This window comes from Neopelma chrysocephalum, unplaced genomic scaffold (assembly GCF_003984885.1).
Source record: "Neopelma chrysocephalum unplaced genomic scaffold, ASM398488v2 Primary Assembly neopelma1_45, whole genome shotgun sequence".
Taxonomy (NCBI): Eukaryota; Metazoa; Chordata; class Aves; order Passeriformes; family Pipridae; genus Neopelma; species Neopelma chrysocephalum.
The window spans coordinates 14,490,010-14,509,676 of NW_020897704.1; the positions used below are offsets into that span (position 1 = coordinate 14,490,010).

The 19,667-nt window shown below is 35.1% G+C and overlaps 1 protein-coding gene across 3 annotated transcripts in view; it reads right to left on the reverse strand.

The window, feature by feature from the left end:
- Window positions 1-19,667, reverse strand: part of CACNA2D1 (calcium voltage-gated channel auxiliary subunit alpha2delta 1) — a 383,935-nt gene that overhangs the window by 179,536 nt on the left and 184,732 nt on the right. For all 3 annotated transcript variants that reach the window (XR_003533601.1, XM_027679464.1, XM_027679465.1), the window contains exon 5: window positions 3,433-3,477. Coding sequence is in view for 2 of the 3 variants with exons in the window: in XM_027679464.1 (XP_027535265.1) it covers window positions 3,433-3,477 (45 nt within the window). In the remaining variant the exon portion in view is untranslated. The remainder of the gene's footprint in view (window positions 1-3,432; window positions 3,478-19,667) is intronic.

Below are 19,667 nucleotides of genomic sequence, written 5' to 3' on the forward strand. Positions count from 1 at the left end.
AAAAAAAACAAATAACATTTCTTAGATCAAATTTGGAGAAGGCTCAGACTTGGTTACAAGTAAATCTGGGATAATTCATCAACAGACTTCTTTTTCCTAAATTAATCATAGCTGCACATAAAAGCAAATTTTGCAATCCTTGACACTATAAATTAGTAGAAAAGGCAAGACTTGTGTAAGGGTACAAGTAGAGACCCAATAAATTTCCAGTGCCACTGTCAGTATGCCTCTAAATCTCCAAGTGTCTTCTTGGGAAGAAGCAAACCCACCAGGAGCATGCCTCTTAGGTAACCATTCTGTTCTCTGCTCACTGCTGCCCAGTAATTACTTTGAGCATAACTTCATATTAAAAAAAAAAAAAGTTTGGAGGGTGGAAATTATTTTCTAAAATGTTTGTTAGAACATGATGCCAGGATTTTTCAAAAATATGTACATTCACAACTAACTATCCTTTCTTATTTTTACAATGGTTTTCAACTTGATGTAGATATTTTTATCTTTATTTATAATGCTCTAACTCAATAGCTGTCTTTATGCTACAGGTTAAGTCAAAAGGAGCTAATATTTTAAAAAATTATTCCAAAATAACAAGGCATCACCACATTAGGAATAATTCCTAAACCATGTGGCACAGACAGCTTATCAGTTTTAAGAGATACAACTGGCTGCTCCCAGCTAAAGCCTAGGGAGTAAGACCCACAGGGGAACTGCAGACTTCCAGTGTGATGTGACTGGTTTCACATTAAAGAAACATTGCTTTATTTGTAATACTTAGTCCTTTAAGTCAAATCACTGAAAAATTCTCAGTCTTCTTTTCTTTAGGCTCTTGTAGCTTGTGCAGGAAAGAGTTTATGAGACCATGACAAGAAGTTACACTAAAAAATTTGGGAAAGTAGCAAGATGCAAAGAGGAGATGAGAGAAACATTAAGGAAGGAATTAAGGATAAATGAAAATTTAGGCAACTGAGCAACTCAGTACATAGTGGAGAGGTGGATTACTTCAACGAAAGGAAACAGAAAAAAAAAAGATTTAGAAGGAATCTATGAACAAGATATGGAATCATTATTGGAAATAAAATGGAGACTAGCACAAAGAAGAGGAAAGAACTGAGCAGCAAAAATTACTATAAATAGGGTGGTGGTACAAAGGATAAGAAGAGAGAACAAGCAAAGCAACATGAAAACTAATGAGAAAGAGCATCTTAATGTGGTACCACTCCATTGTCCAATAAAACACTGCAGCATTTGTCCAAATACAACAATAAATTGACACTTGCAAATTAAAGTGCCCAGCACAGGCTGCAATAGATCAAACTGAAAGGGTTCTTGGAAAAGGACAGTGAATGAAAACCTGAGAGACCTGTATTAAATTACAGGTTTGGCCATTATCTTCCTATGAGATATGAAAAATGGGAATATAATGCCTCCTACCTTGTTGTGACGATAAAACTCATTAATTATCATGAAGTGCTCCCACATTACAGACAGCATTGGGGAGGGGAAATAAGTAGAATCTAATTGCTGTTGTAGGATAAAGAGTACAAAAGGTCTATTACTGATTGATGGACTACGGGGTTACAAATTGATCATTTTATCTGAGATTGAGAAATCCAAAGGCCAAAGAATGATTGACCTTCACATTCTTGTTTGTTTTTTAAGTCCAAGAAAACACAGTGATTAGATCCAAAAAGGCCCACCGAGACAGTAGAAGAAAAATGAGAGAAGGATCTCCTGAATGTGGTATGCAAACAGGAAGAAGGAAAGCAAACTGTACTGTAGCATATACAGAAAAATACACAGAATTTAAGAGGATTGCTCTTCTGATAAAGTTGTAATTTTAAAAGGATGAGTGGAGACAAATAAGAACTGGCAGGGAGGACCGGTGAGATTAATCTCTTCTACATCCAAAAGTTGAGATCTAAGAGTCTGTAATAGAAACTGGTCAACAGAGAGAAATACACATCTAGATTCAGCTGATCTTAGACATCTGTCTCAGAACAAACTGAACAGAGAGGTACCCATAGGGACTAGCTTAGATGTCTAATTTAAAAAAAAAAAAATTCTGCTGCTAATTATTCTTAATTGTACTGAAAAGGAAATATAATATCATTTCCCATGAATAAATGAAGGTTCGCTGCATGGACAAGGAAAAAAATATGGACTTAGAGGCAGAAAAGAATGGATGGCAACAGCAGTTTTACTGACCAGTTCTTCAGAGATGATTCTCTTAAAATCTCTTGATTTAAAAAAAAAAAAAGGAAAAAAAAAGAAAAAAAAAAAGAAAGGCTCTCTCAAGCATTTTTTTCAGACAGGAACAGGGGAGAAGAGTCTGTAGTGTTTGCATACATATTTGAGACCAGGATGAACCCAATATTTAAGCATTGTAATCCTGTTTCCAGAAGTGATCAGCACCTGCCATTCCAGAGACTTTAATGAGAACAGACAAATATCTTTCAAATTTAGGTTACTTTTACTGAAGTTTACCTAAAACATGCAAATTTTAAAACTCAGGACAGTCTGGTTTGTTGTATTTGGATTCAAGTACTCATAACTCTATATAAGCATATATAATAGTTCTGCTTGACATGATCTATGTACCTTCTTTAATTGCCTTACAGCAGAAGCATCAATTATAATAGTGATGCCATCAATCTCTAAAGAATACTTGATTAAAAAGTGCAAATGAAGCATGCTGGTAATTCTGATTAATACATTTAAAATATTTTTTCTGCGGTTTTATAAATTAAATCTATAATGAAAACAAGCAGTTGTATTATCTCAAGTGAAGGTGAGGATAACTTGTATTCTCCCCAGAAGACATAAAGATTTTTAACAGTTAATGGCAGATAGGAGACTTCAAACCTCTTAAAGTAAGAGTTTTAGTAAACCAGGAATTGAAGTATCATACATTTAGTTTAAATCTTGTGACTGGATTTTCAATTTCCCCAAAGCTTGTTACAGTCAAATAAGCAACCACAAAGTGCATGAAAATAATTGTTCAGTAGCATTTTACATCTGCCTTCTCCTCACATAAAAAATTTCCCACAAAGAATACAGAACACCATAACATGAGCTTGGAAAATAAGGCCAGAAAATGGCTCCTTCAGAGTAAATTATTTACATTTATCATTTTGATTCTCCAGACCTGTAATTATGGTTTTATTACATTTCAAAAAGTGAATGATACTGCTGTACGCTACATGAAAGGAGACAGACATTGAGAATTAGAACACAAAATATTATCTGGCTCTTGAGGAAACTTTTGAAGATATTTTTAAGTTTCTAGCTTTCTTGCTTCTGCAAAATATTTAAATGCTAGTCTTAGAGTTTCATTAATACTTTCAATCCCTTAATTTTCAAGGATTACAAGTTAATTTACAAGTAAATCTAGGATTTGCAAAAGGAAATGAAATTAAATGAAACTTTACTTACATCATTCTGATCATCTTTTGCATTGTAATAGATTATATCATTATTCTGTAAGAGAAAGAAAAGTAATTCTGTTAGTTTGAAAGGAGAGAATAAATTTAACAATTCTCTGCACTATTGTGAAATACATTTTGAAATAAAAACCACAATTCTTTATGTATTCTCTTTGAAACAAGACAGACTCAGATCTTTGCTTGCTCTCTGTTGTGTGTCGTATTTGTCATGCTCGTGCTTAACTTCATACATTTAATGCTTCTTCCTTGGGAAGCTACATAAGTCACTCAAAACACAGCTAGAAAAGTACAGATAACATTGGACAAACTCGAGAGCTCACAAAAGACTTCCATAAGTTGTTTCTGTTACAGACATGTGACTTCCCCTGTGCAATTAGGTGATTTATGCACCATGACATCCAGCAGACAACAGATACAGCGACGCACGGGCGTTGCTAAGTGGGTTAAGTATTTGTTGCACACACGTTTATTCTTCTATTCACCTCCCACAGCGAAAATACAATCTGTGAAAATACCTCACAGCAGTCTGGCTGTGGTAGTGGAGAGCAGATCCTGGCAGCTCTGTAGAAAGACTGTACCGTGTAATTCAAGCAAAGCAAAGAAGGAGAAGATTGCTAGTTTCCATTACAGAATCAGCGAGAAGCTTCATTCAGCAGTCTGAAAATTGAGGTATTTCCTATGGAATACAGTTTTGTTTTCTCTTGAAATATTTCTGAACCATTTAAAAGCCTTAAAGATTTAGGTTCGCTGTAGTAGTTTTCCACCAAATAGAATTGCTGCACTGTGCCCAACAGTTTTTCATCAAAATCAAACAATTGTTATGTGCATTTCTCTATTAAATAGTATGGACATAGTATTTTTAAGTCCCTTTACAGATTTTGAATAAATAAAGGAGAAATTACATTTCTTCATGTCCAGCAGTGTGTTTAAAATATTACTTGCATTAAAAAATACCATGACATGTACTACAAGGTAATGCACTTCACCTTTATAAACCATCGTTTTCCTCACTCCATAAATAATGACATCATTTATTCTCCTTTGTGACCTTTTAGAGAGTCAGACATGAAATATATTACAGATGAGCTAAATGCCATTTGAGGTAAATGCTATTAACATGAACTCATGCCTTTTGCTTTTCCCTCAAAATGCATTTTTCCATCAAGATGCTGTTCTATCCACAGGTCAGTTGGTTTTATATCAGTATCTGGATAACGAAGCCAGATACAAGGGTGTGGTAGACACAGGAGGAAATTCCTTTCATCATTAAGGACTAATGACGACTAATAAGCTAATTGCTTATTCACTAGATTGTTATAAAGAAACGACCATATAATGCTGTGGAAGCCTCAGAGCATGTTGGAAGAGGAAAAAGAGTCTATTTTCTTTGGTTCCTCTTACTTTTTACATGGCTGTAAATAATTTGGTCTGTTCAAAACCCCATCTGATTCTTTAGCAGGCAAAGGATCCAATTCTGATTGGTACTAGCCAGAAGTGTTAAAGTGCTTTCATCACAAAATGATCTGCTTAGTTGAAAAAAAAAATGTTTCACTTTAGAAGACAGGGAAAAGAAACACTTCTTTCATGAAAACTCCTTATGTTAGGTTGTGTTAGAGCAGTTCCCCTGTCATCTCTTCTCTGGAAGGTTTTATTCAGGAAAAAATGAGCTGCAGGAAAAGTAATATGGGCATACCTCTCTGGATATTATGTATATATTTGTTTTGTTCACTGCTTTCATTTTTAAAAGGAACATTTTCATAAAACATGATGCTATTAGGCCCTCTCTCGTATTGATTCTCATCTAGATATCAGTTTATTTCCTCAGCCCCTCCTCATTGCTCATGTTTACCCTAGCAGTACGTCCTGTTGTAGAATCATTATTACATAGGATTTTTAACACTGTCCTCAACAGATACAATTGTGTTTATCTACTTAAACAAAATGATTCTTTATTGTCACAATTATATTTCCCCCCCATCTTTTATGTTTTTATTTGTTTGTTTAAATTGCTCGAAGCTGGCATATCTTTACTATGTACTTCTACTGGACTGAACAGTAGTTTTAAAATCACCTATTAAAGAATTATGTTTCAGAAACACGATATGTTTACAAATTAATTAAAATAAACACTTCCCCATATCAAATGAATTATGTATTTTGTTACGCTATTCATTTCCTGTACTTCATTACCCTGCCTGGGTACAGGTAATATATAGGTAATTACCAATATAATGCATAAGCTAACACTGACATCAGACATATCTCACTACTCTTAATATAGAAAATATGAGATACCCAGTGGTACAACACACTAAATGCTGTACAGTTCACAAATTAGATTCATGGATCAGTCAGATCTTTAGAGGATAATTTTTCACAATTTAACTACTTCTAGTTGACAAGAACAAATTGCTTTGTTGCTGGAACTCACGTGAGTAGTTTATTTATTTATTAACTTCTTGACACAAAGAATTTGAATTGTCCCACTGTTGTACACTTTTGCCACCAGAAAATACTACACACTTGGTCAGCAAGCCTAAGGTACAATGTAAATATCAGAGATACTTTATTTTTGTTTTATCCAGCAATGCTATGAGAGAGAGGGGGTAAATATTCTCTATTGCTTCTGTTAATGAATGAAGGGATTTAGTAAGACAGTTCAGAAGCTGAATTTTTGAAAGAGAGACTTTAGGAGACCATATGCATAAATTAGAAACTCTAGTGTAATATCAGTATACAAGTTTACAAAATCTATGCAATTGGAAAGGTGAAGGGTAGTTTTCACTGTCTTTAATTCCCCTTTCAAAGCAAACAGTTTCAGTATCTGACAAGGGTATTAGGCAAGGCATATAAAAACTACATTAAGGACCAGGTCTTAAATGTTTTATTTGTGACTCTCACTATTTTCTTTTCTATCCTAATAATTTTCTTCCACACTTCCATTGTAAGTATTATCTGCTGAAGTGAAATTGTTCCATGGTCTTTTTATTGCTTTTCATTTCAGTAGTTGTTTATTTTCCAGCTTGGGGTATAAAACAATTCCAATGGGAAACACTACATATTGGCTACTATTAATAAATTCTTAAATTTCACCGCATAAAATCCAAAGTTTCTGGTCTCTAGAATGTCTATGTCTAGAGGTTTGAAGAAACACACATCTGCAAATGAAATTTGAACTCACACCAACACTAACTTATACTCAAGTTTTGATTCTCTACTGAGCAACTTTACAGACACAGTCTATTGATTTAACAAATAAATGCCTAAACTCAACTCAGGATTATGTGAATGGAGCTGAAGTTGGCTTGTCATCACAGGAAATAATGCTTTTTTTCAATCACATTCTTTCAAGAACAACAAAAAGGGATCACAACACAACAAGACATATCTGACACTACAGATAATAATGTATAGTAAATTGCAACAATATATCTATGTCACTTTGTTGTCAAAAGCCACACATCCTCCTTTACCAAGTGCCAAAAAGAAAGCTCCTTGTCATTGCTGCCACATTATGGTGTCTGTAGGAAAACCTCCTCTCTAAATGTTATGCTAGAATTCCAAGAATTTTCCATGTAATATGAGCCCCATCAACTAGTCTAATGTCTTTTTTTTTGGTAGGAAGATTGTATATTTGTTTTTTTGAAATATCTGCTTTCCCACAAGAGATGTTAGCATTTCATTCAGGAAAGAAAAAAAAAATACTCTAAGTCTTAAGATTTTCCACAAACACTCTATGTGGTCAATTCAGAAGTTCTGCTTTCACTGAACCTGTGGTAAGATTACATATGCCCTCAGGTCTGTCCATGGGCCCCCTAGGGATTTTATGTATCCCTATGCCAGTGATGGAGCCCAAAATGGTGTTAGGCCTACAGGGAGATTGAAGGCCTGAAATTAATACTAGAACTTTAGGAGACACTCTAATGAACTACCAGAAAACAAATAAATTATTTATTAAAAAAAGGCAGATTAAGAAACTGTTTTTCTGCAGCTTTTCATATATTAAGAAATTAATGTCATGTATTAATTCAGATAGACATCACAATTATCCTTTTTCCCCTAAAGCAGCAGTTCAAAAACAATTGTAGGTACAATGTGAAAGCAAAAAAAATTACACTTTTATACATTTCAGAGATGTTAGAAGATATTGAATTCCCTCAGAAAAGAAAACAGAAGAGTGTTTGTTAAAGATTTTCATAATTCAAAGATTTACTTCAGTGAACCACTGGAGGCAAATATAAAATTAAGGTAGTAGATTATATTGCAAATATATGTATATTATATATATATACACACTACTGCATAATTAAGGCAAATATGTTTATTTAGATTTTCTTTTAAAACAGGATACTTCCCATGACTTCTAAGTATTTTATCCAGAAAAGTGCTAGAGCACCCAAAGTGAGGCAATGTATAAAAGCTCCTCCATATTGCAGCTAATCTGCAACTAGTGAGGATTATTTTGGTGTGCAGGTAATGAGGCAGAGTTAGAAATCAAAATTCGAAAGAAACCAAACCATGTTCAAATATATGTCTGATTTTGATGTTTTAGTTTAAAAATAAGGTCTTAAAATTACAGATACAAATTTTGAGAACATTTTAAAATAATAATAATTCCACACATTTGGAAAAGACATTCACATTAATGAAAGAACTTGGTGTCCTTTTGCTCAGCATGTGGCAATAAAAATATTAATAATACTTGTCTGTTTCACTTTTCATAGGCAGACCAAGTGAAATTAGTGTAAAGGCCAACAAATGTTAAAAAAAAAAATCATTAAGTGTTCATAAAACATCTGTTTTAATTTTAAAAAATATTTTGTTGTGTCCCCTTGGATACAGAAGTGCATTAAAAAATATTCACTCTAATACCTTCGGGGTAATTAAAATTTAAACCCATCCTAATAAATTGTATGACAAATAAGCCAGGCAGTTTTAGTTTAATCCCTTATATAGTCTGACATGCAGTTTAAGGCACAATTAGACTCTTCAGAAAAGAAAGCTAAATATGGTCTACAACACAAAAAATTATGTCTATTTCTAAAGAGGATAACTTTAGGAAACAAAAGCCTGCAAATAGGGTAAAAGAAGGAAAGAGTGCCAACTACTACAATCTCTTTTGTTATAGCTTTGTAATTTTATATAAGTGAAATGGCACATGTAAAAGAGGGGGATTAGCAGCTAATATCTTTTTTTTCATTCGGTATCCATGTGTGGAAATACTGATTTATCACTTGTCTTCAAAGTGAACAAAATACCAGGCAATAGAGTAAACCAGTTGCAATTATAATTACAGTGTATGCATGCAAGTACAGTGCCTGAACATGAGCTGTAAGAAATTAATTAGAAAGTGCATTTAAAACATGATCTTGAAACAGGACTTAGAAATCATATTTTTAAAAATATTTTTAATAAAAACATTAAAAATATGAACCAGTTAAATAACATCCCCATCAAGAAATATGACCCAATATTACACATAATATGGGCAAACGAGTTACTTGAGTTAGACATTTTTTCCCCAAACCTAATTCGACCAAATAACTGCTTTGTCAGAATAGTAAATTTCACACACTAATTAAAACCTTCCAGGTCTGCGCTATAATTTATGATAAGCCTTTTTCATCAGATTTGTGTAAAGGGCTTTTCTCAAGATTCCATTGAGACTAATAATTGAAATGAAAAGATGAAGATTTCAGGAAATAACATAAAGGAGTATTAAAGGTGCTGTATATTCTTTCTTTTAAATGATAAGAAAGATCAACTTTTTCAGCATTCATTTACAGGTTATTCCTTTGCTGAAATTAACAATCCAGAAACCTTCAAATTTATAGACAGTTTTCATGCAGCGGTCACTTTTCCATTCACAGATTGATAAATAAAATGAGTAATCTGCATGCTAAACAGTGGGACTAAAACATAGAAGCCTAAAATAAACAGACAAATTATCAGATAAGTGTAATATACTGATAGAGATGCCACTATATGAAAAATACACTTTCAAGCCCTTGACATTGATTCTGAAGAATTTTGATCTGAGACTAGATCCAAAGACTGCAACACTGATGGTGGACAGATTTTAGGCATCTGAATTAAAAACTGAGATCATGAAAGAGTTCATTGAGGTCTAAGCTTAGAAGAATCTAAAACTTTGGAAATATTTGAGATTCCAGCATTGATATTCTCTAGGTATCTAGGTATCTATAAGGTATCTATCCTGTTTCTACAAGGACCTTTGAAGAACCTCAGACTTCACATTTCTGAGAAGTTTGGGCCCTACTTTGCATCTTCACAAATTCAGGACCCATAAACTGAAGGCTCTCAGCTCTCTAATTTAAGGTAATTCCTATCATTGAACACATCAGTCTTTGGAATATCTAATAATGAATAAGAGTCATTTAAATATGTTAAAAGAATTAAGTCACAATCTGCAAATGGAATAGACATTTGCCCTGCTCTCACCTCCTTTTCCCCTCTCTTTCCTTTCTCCTGACCATGTGAATAGTATAGTTATAAGGCTTTGCCACTTAGAAAAAAAAAAATTATTATTATTTTGAACTCTGGATTCTGCATTAGAGCATTGCATTTCATATAGCAAACCCTACATTTTCTTCCTCACTTTTACTGATTGTGAAATACATTTAATGCAAATGGTTCAGCTAAAACTCAGAAACTCATGCAATGAAAATAATACTGAAAAAAAACCCCCGTGAAATTTCTGTGAAGAAGTACATTAAGGTAGCATGCATTTTAAAAATGCAAAAGCTATTTAAATGCATATCCTAAAAACACTGTACTCTAGGTTGAGAGGTAAGTTATTTTACCAAATCATGGTAAGTTTAATGGCTTAAGGTAGGCACTTGTAAGAGCAAGTATGTGTTTCAAATAGGAGAGCACATGTATTAGAGCTTCTGAATACTTACAGCTCTCAGGCACATCATGACCTTGCCTTAATCAGGAACCAAGTACAAGAGCCAGGCCAAGGGCATGAGGATGAGTGTGGCGAGCTATGACACACGTGGCAGTGCCAACAAGGAGTGCAATGAGCCCTGGTACAGACTGTGCATCGGTGAATGGAAAGAAAACACAGGAGAGGCTGGAAAAACATGATAATGTCATGGACTGATTTGACTGGTATCCTGCAACACCTGCCTATAAACTCCCCAGTAACAGAGACTGTAGGGAAACGTTGTCATGTGAATGTCTGACATGTTAGGAGAGCCAAGCATCAAGGTGGAACCAGCCAGCAATGGTGCCAAGCCACTGCCCACAGCGCACACCTGGGGCAAGCATCCCACGTACCCCAGGCTGGGCTCTGCCAACTCATCAGCACTGTGGCCAGGTCAGGTCTCAGCTTAATTTTTGCATGGGGAGACACCTCAACACATTAGAGGACTGAGCAATCACCAACCAACAAGAAAAAGTGCTGGATTCTGCATCTGGGATGGGGCAACCCTGGATATACGTACAGACTGGGAAATGAGAAGCTGGAAGGCAGTGACAGAAAAGAGACCTGGGGATCCTTTTGGATGGTAAGTTGAATATGAGTCAGCAGTGCCCTGGCAGTCAGGAGGGCCAACCATGTCCTGGGGGGTATCAGGCAAAGCATCGCCAGCCAGGCGAGGGAGGGGATTGTCCCACTCTGCTTGGCACTGGGGCAGCTTCACCTTGAATATTGTGGTGGTTTTGGGCACCACGACATAAGAAAGATATCAAGCTACTAGAGGCTGTCCAAAGGAGTGCAATCAAGATGGTGAAGAGCCTTGAGGAGAAGCCATATGAGGAGCTGCTGAGGGCACTTGGTCTGTTCAGCCTGGAGGAGACTGAGGGGAGACCTCATTGCAGTCACAACCTCCTTGTGAGGGGAAGAAGAAGGACAGCCATTGATCACTTCTCTGTGGTGACAGTGACAGAACCCAAGGGAATGGCCTGAAGTTTTTTCAAGAGAGGTTTATGTTGGATATTAGAAAAAAATTCTTCACCCAGAAGGCGGTTGGGCACTGGAACAGGCTCCCCAGGGCAGTGGTCACAGCACCAAGGCTGACAGAGTTCAAGAAGCGTTTGGATGATACTGTCAGGTACATGGTGTGACTTTTGGGGATGATCCTTTGCAGGGCAAAGATTTGGACTCGAACCTTGTGGGTCCCTTCCAACTCAGCATATTCTGTGATTCTGTGATTTTTCTGCCAAAGCCCATCCATTTCTTGGCTCACTTAATGGCATGACCTTCACAGTGGCACATTGTCTCGTGTTCCTTTCCTCACCGTGACAATATCTGATTACATGCTGAATTTAACCACGCTTCATTTAATTTGTCTTGTGGAAATTATAATTAGTAAAGCTGAGTAAGAAGTTTTTTATATCACATTCGAATCTCAGGAGAAAACCCTGCTATTTTTCACAGGGTACAATAAATAGGATTTTTTTTTCTTTTGCCTCAGTGCCCATATTATGCTACATTATACATTTACTTAGAAAAATGAGAAGTAATGAAGAGTATTGAAGTTGCATGCACAACCTCAAAAGGAGGCATAACAAACACTAAAAAGGGTACTTCTGTCTTCAAATCTCTAGAATTGATCATAGAAACTGAAAAGATTAAGAAAACTTCTCCATGTCAAACAAAACTCTCCAATTTTCAGATATTTTTCACTGTAAGAATTGTTGTAAGAAACTGCCATTAGACTACTTAAACTGCCAGGATAATACTTAACTTCAATCTAGAAAGGGTTTTTTTTGGAAGAAGATGATAGAGAGGCAGTGTAGCAAATACCATTAGCTTTGTACACAACTTTTTTCCAAAGACTGTTTCAAACCATTTTATTTCATACTGAGATGAACCACACTACTGAGTCAATGAAACAGACTCTAGAACAAATCCAGCCAAACCTCCCTCAGTATTCTTACCATCTCCCCAAAGGATGACAAAAAAGTCTGGGATTTTATGTACTTGCATGTACCAAGAAAGAAAATAAAATTTAAAAGAACTGGCTACATATATAAAGAAATACAAATAACCATCCTCTCTATTCCTCCTCTAGTCCTCTAAGTCAAAAGCAAGGAAGACAGAGACAACCCTGAAAGACAAAAAGATTTTAAATCCATTTTAATTTTCGTAAATATATTCTTCCAAAAGGTTCAGGAAACTGCTAATCTTCTCATCACAGTAACTTCCTCAAAGTATAAGCAACTGCAAATGGCTTCTTTTTATAAGGCAAAATGCAAGTGATTACAAAGCAGATTTCCAGGTGGGAAAATGAAATTAATTTGTAAGCAGCTAATTAACCTCTATATCACACTATCTGATCAGTTTAATTAAAGCAGCAAAGTATGTTTATTATAATTTATTCAGCATTACCTTCTTTAGTTGATGAAAGAACATAAAAATAAAATAAATAATAATAAATTAAAAAATTGTCTAAACTGATTGCATATTATCTAGATTGTAAATACTGGGACCAGTAAAGTACAGGAGCCTAGTTAAACAATTTGGGCATGAGTTTTCATCAGACTCACAGGAAATTGGCATTCTGAATTCATACTTATGGAGCTGCTGGGATGTAATGAACCTCTTGCACTATGATAACTGAATATAGAAAATATGCCAGTCCTCCAACTCCAAAAAAATCTGCAAAAGCCTTTTAGAAAATTATTTTCTACCAAACAATGGGCAAACCTTTAATAGAATTTGTTTCCCAAAAATGAGTGTGCATCTGTTACATTATCACTATGTTCAATCCATTACAGCCAACAAATAAGAACATGTTTAGCAATGTTGCAATCAGTGGTTACAAAATACTTGAAAGGAATCAAATTTTGGGCATATGACATCACAATGGAGTAAAAACTCAAGAGCCTAGCTTCTCAGTGATCCATAAGAGTGGTTGAAGAGGGGATATTCCAAGGCTTACCCAAACCCAGCAGTACCCTGAGGTCAGCAGTCCACAGGATGTTGCTCTGGACCTGCATCATCTCAAAGTTCAGAACAAGAATCTCAGGATAAATATGTATGTCTATTTTAAAAGAATATTTTTATCACTTTTTGCATACAGATTTGTATTCATTTAGCCTACACTTAGTCCATCAGAAGCTGCTAAAACTAATTAGTGCTGAGCAGAGACAAAAATCAAAAATTGCTGATAGATCATGAGAGGAGTTGAGGACTCTCAACTGAAAATTCTCTTACCACTTGCATTTTCGTCAGAAGATAGCCAGGCAAGATAAAATGTGTAAGGAACGGACTACACAAAAGTGAACTGCACAAGTCATGACTGGCAGTATTACACAAGTAAATTTATACTGTCTTAATCCCTCTGACTTTGTAATGTATTAAACAATTAATGGCTATAAGTAAGTAACTGAATTATAACTTTTAAAATTCAAGTCACTATGATCAGCTATATGAAATGCAGAGCATATTCTTAAAGAGGTTGTTTTGTTTCTGGCCATAAAATGGTAACTATTATTCTAAAAAAAAGGTTATCCTCACTTCCAGTTCTACACTTATACCATGAAAATAATGTAAATATAAATAACTTAAAGTCTAACAAACTTATTCACAATTAATGTCATGAAGTTTGCACTGCAGCTACTGGAAATCCATTGACACAAAAAAACCCACATATTTTTATTTGCACTAGAGTAACGTCTTCAAATTTTTATTCAAAGGCTGCACATTGTGTTTTAAACCCATTATTTAAGTTTCTACTTCCTTGGAATCGCACAACAGTTAATGACACTAAAACAACAAATAATATTAGAGGAAAAAAATTAAGTTTTAGGCATTTGCAAAATGCTGCAGGAATTATGGATTATCAGTGCTGGTAATTATTCTTAAACTTGAGAATATATGAGTGGATTGATATTTGGTTCAATTTTCAGAAGTTGAGGAATCATCCTGTGATCTTAAAGACCATGAAGTCAAATTTTGCCTTTGAATACGTCCACTTTGACAGGAAATCAAGGGAAGAAAAAAAAACCACAAAACCTCCACTTTATTTCAGTATGTGTTTGGTTTCAAACAAATTTGAACTTGTGGTTTGATCCATTCAGAATATTTTATTAAACTATTAAATATAATATATAGCAATCTGTATACAAGTTGATAAAATGTAAAATACATAAAATGCAAAAAATATTTTCCCTACTGAAATTTTACCAAATAAAAATAAAATCAGTGCTATCAAACAATTTTTCTTTCATCCTCCTCTTTAAATGTTCACGGAAAATTCAGAGATTTAAGTTTTGATAAACAGTGTTTTGCATGAAACATGAATTATGACAAAAATTATGTCTTCATCTTAATGTTTAAAAAGTGCTTTAAAATGAAAGATGAAACTATGTAAGACTAGTTTTTATATTTATATATATATGCACACTTTGAGAATATATCCAATGGTTAAAACAGTTCCACAAAAAAAGAAATTTTCCCCTCTATTACTCTCTTTAAAAAAAAAAAAAAAAAATAGTATCTCACGAGGAATATATCACATAAAGTCAATGCATTTAAATTCTAAGCAAAAATACCCAGATAACATTAATACCTTTTAAGAATCTCACTGGAAGAGAAAAATGCCAACATTTTGCATAATTTTCCCTAAACTGCAGCAGTAGAGAGCTTTATGCATCTCTTTCTTTCTTCATTTATCCATATGTAAAAAATAAAATACAAAAAGATTTTAAGATATTTCTGCAGGTTACTACAATACTGTGCAACAGGAAAAATGACTTTTCACAAATAAATTATGAAAGTCGGATCCAAACTTTGGATCATATCTTACATAGCGGACACTGACCTGTAAAGTTTGTGATCTCTAATAAATTTTTTAGAAGCATTGATCTCTTTCTCTGCCTGGATCAATTCTTCATTGAGTTTATTCAACCTCTTAGAGTGTGTCCACAAAATCCACAGTTATAACATATAAAAAGAAAAAAACATCCAATTGCTATAACTAATCGTACACAACTTGCTTGGAAATTAGAAAAAATGCAAGAAAATCTCTTCATTTCCTCCTAAATGTGAAAAGAACCTTTTCACAAGGTAATGAAGTTCAAAACATGTTAGGCCATATCTTCTTTTCAGATGGTTTTGGCTTATCCATGTAAACAAATAATCCTGTCATATTGACTGTTCATTATTTTAATGGGCCTCTTATAAAGATAAATCTTTGTTAAGATTTTAATTTAAATTATTTTTCTCTATCTCTGATGTCTCAGAAGGAAAGCAACTCCGGATAGCAGTTACCATGCTCTAAGAAATATGCCATGCTCACCTAAATAATAAAGAACAGAAGGAATTCTAATTTAATTATTCAGCTTTGACATCCGTTTTGTGCATGTCTTGCACTCAATCACAGCAATAAAGCAAAGCTTCACGAGCACACCTTATTTCGGAAGCAGTTCAGTCGCATCAGACAAGCCAGCAGCTGGAAAATGTCATTCATTTTACTATTTAACATAAAATGATGAAGACTTTTCCAGTTAATCGCTACAAGCAAAAGGTTCATATCAAAAATAATTAAAGCATAATTACTTTTCTTCTTAATTATTGATATGTAACACTGGTATGCTGGAAGTCATGCAGAAAGAGCAGTAAGATTTAAGAGCTGTATCAACATCTTGGTATTATGTTTCTCATTCTCAATCTTAACAATTGCACTACATGAAAAGTAATTTGTGTTTTCTTCTATGGATCACTACGGGGTTTTCACTCATTAGGTATTTGATTCTTACGCCACAAAAAGCAAAGAAATACAGACACACCAAAACTTCTGACTAAGCTGGTTGGGATCTCACAGCAGGGAAAGGCGCTTGGATGAGCATTTGCACTGTCACGACCACAAGCTGCTTAATTTCAGGATGTCCCATACAGCTCTTGACAGCAAATTATGCAATTTAAAAAGACTTTATATCTTTTTTCTTTTTTTTTTTTTTAATACAGTGAAAGGATGTGCCTTCTTTTCAACACCCAGTCCTTTTTCTAGAGATAGCTGAGGAGTTGTTTCTTGGTTTTCTGAGTACAATGAAGCAGAGGAAAAAAACTACTAAAATAAATGTTTTTTAAAAACAGGGAACAAATAAAAATAAAGGAAACTGAATACTAATTACATTCCCAATGCTGTTGTGGAAGATATTTCAGTACTAAACAAAACAGAACAGTCCAGCAGGAGGGAAAAAAAAAAATCAAACATGCAAGCAAAACCAAAACCAGATTCTTCTTTAATTACCTAGTACTTTTATATAACTTAGGTAAATTAATTCTCAGCAGTATAAACCGAGAAATAAATAGCAAAAGTAGTAATAGTAAAAGACAAGATGCTCACACACAAGATTATATAAAGAAAAATGAGCAAGATTAGAAATTGATGCTGCTAAAACACATTATGTCTTTCTTCATAATTTTGTTTGGCAATTCAACTGGAATTGTGTGTAGAAAGGACTATGTCGTTTTAAACCTGGCTTTTTTTTTCCCTTCCACATTTGAGAATTTTATTTTTTTAGTATTTTCTCCCTCAGTAAAATAGGGATAGGAGATCATTGTATCCTATATACGCCCCACAGTGTTAAGAGCAGTCAGGACCCAGCATCTGCTGGCATCCACTGATGGCCAAGTGCCTCCCTAGAGCCTCCCCAGCACGGAACAGAACCTCAGGGCATCCCTTCCCTTCCCACAGGCCGAGGACCTCTGTTTCAGCTCAGTCTGGCTCCCTCAGTGCCCTACTACCTCAGTGACAGGCTAGGAAAGGCTGTCTCCAGTCCTGTCTCTGTCCCATATCCTAGATGGGCCTCTACCCTCCAACAGACCCCTTCCTTGAACACACGCCGCAGCTCAGCACCAGCTCCTCTCTTTCCCTGGCCTTGTTCCCTTTTCCTTCTGGTGGCTACACCCAGATGGACCCCGCATCTGTCTCTTTGACCGCTGTGCATCCATCCACCACCTGGAACCATTCATGGAGGCTGTTATCAGCCAGCATTCAGCTCTGCCCACCCTGCTCAGCCCCACAGAACTGCACCCATCGGTCCCCTCCAGCCCCAGCCATCCAGCTCTGGGAGAAGCCAGCCCTCACTGCTTCCTGACCCTGTCATTGACTGCATGTTTACATTTCCTGTTACTCCCAGCTTTTTTTAACCCTGCTGTAACCACTTTCCTAAAATCTTTTCTGAGCCTCACTTAAATTTTAAGTAAATAATGGTACTTTGCTTACTATCGTTTCACCTGAAGTTCAGCCATCACTCACACCACATTCTCTGAGAGAACATTAGTATTAGGTGATGAGGGAAGCTTTGCAGATGAACTAGAATAAAAATGTTTGGAATACTTAAAGTAACTATTCTCTGCCTCAAAGGACTGAAGTAAATCAGTATCACCACCTTGGTAACACGTAGTCTTGGGTCCTTACATTTTGTATAATTCACTTTCAAATTCTTGTACCAATCAGCACTTCTTTGAAATTCATCTTTTTTTTTTTTTTCAAATCCACAATGGACAGATAGATATATCATAGAAGTGTGAAGATGTGACGAAAGAGATGATGTGAGAAATTTTAAACAAGCGAAATAGCTATCTGTTGTAAAAAAGGAGCGAAATTAAGGCAGGTATTTGTTAAAAAAGACAGTCAGAAAAGCTCCTGCAAACCTAATGAAGGAAGTTATTGAAAAAAAGAGCTTAACACTGGAAGATCATAGCACAGAAGAGAGCATGAAGTACATTGCAAAGTATATATTAAATTAAATTGATTTGAATTTGAAGAAGTGCCTCACTTAGCTCCCCAAAATTTATGCTGTGTTGCTTGAGACTATTTCAGCTTGGCTTTCAACAGCACCATTACACAGTATTACAGAAGTGTGAACTGAGATTTCAGAAAGCACAAGAGGGAGGAACTACAAGTGTTTAAGAAGGGATAATGGAAGATGAGAAACTTAGGCTGAAGAGGAAAGAGGAAGGAATGCTGCAAAAAAGGGTGAAGAGTCTTGCCAAGGACAATGCTGTGTTCTCATCCAGAAAAGATGGAGAAAAGGCAGAAGACAACTGCAGCAAAGCAGTCATTCTCAAACCTTTCCCATCAATGACCTCTTTGGCAACAGCCAAAACTTTCTGGTCCTCTTTTCCCTCCCTTCCCTGCTCCCTTCTCTTTGTAAGAGAGGGGTCACTTCAGGTTGCAAACTTTGCTGTCCACTTTGCCAAGGATTGTTTTCTTTGGTTTTACTTAGGAAGTTTACACAATGTAACGGGGATGATAACTATGAACAGAAACCATCCTGACTTAGCTACTCTTTGCCTGGGAAAGTCCTCCCAAACTATTTCAGCAGGTACTGCACTACAAATACCTCTAAACACTTGTTCCTGTATTTTAAACCAAGAAAAACGTAAAATTTCAAAAGTATGGGCACATACCAGTTTAACTCCTTGTGTTCTCAAATTATCTAAACCCACTAGCTTTAGTCCCCTGTTGATCTGCAAAATACAAGATTCCCCCAAAAGTATGTACCTGTTTATAGATATAAATGTACACACACTACTAGAGGATCTTTTTGTGCATATATACATGTGGATACATATATAAATACATGTATAAGTATATACACAGAGGAAAATTTACATAATTGGTACATGCATATATATAACTTCCATCTATTTAAGTAGGACTAGCACAAGCTTAAAACTTGACTGATTCTTAAAATATCACCTAAATGTTGCTTACAAACACTGAACAATAGCAAAAAGCATATCTAATACTCAGAAATCTCTAAGCTTTACCTCAGTATCTTGAAGCAATAAAGAAAACTATTTGATCTGTTTCACATTTAAACCTCTTGATAATATAGTATTGCAGAGCTCATGTATGGAAAAAAGGTTTTGGTGCATTCACTTGTATTTATTTTAATATTTTCTTATCAATATGGAGATGATATAAGGAGGTGAGTTAATTTATTTAAGTGCATCCTATTCTTGAAAAACATACACAAGTTCAATTAGATTTACGGATCTTCACTGCTCTACTCTTACTAGTATGTATAACTACTTCAGTGAACTATTCTTGTGTCAGTAAAAGCTACTGATGTGAATCTGCAAAGAAAATCCAGTCTTCTTGTCTGTGTCATAGTTATTTTTCATAAAAGCAGCATTCATAGTTCACAGTCATAATATAGTTCATGACATTGTAAATATTTTCACAGATACAGTGGGATATTTGCCCTACTTCTGTTGTTAGAATGTCTGAGGAA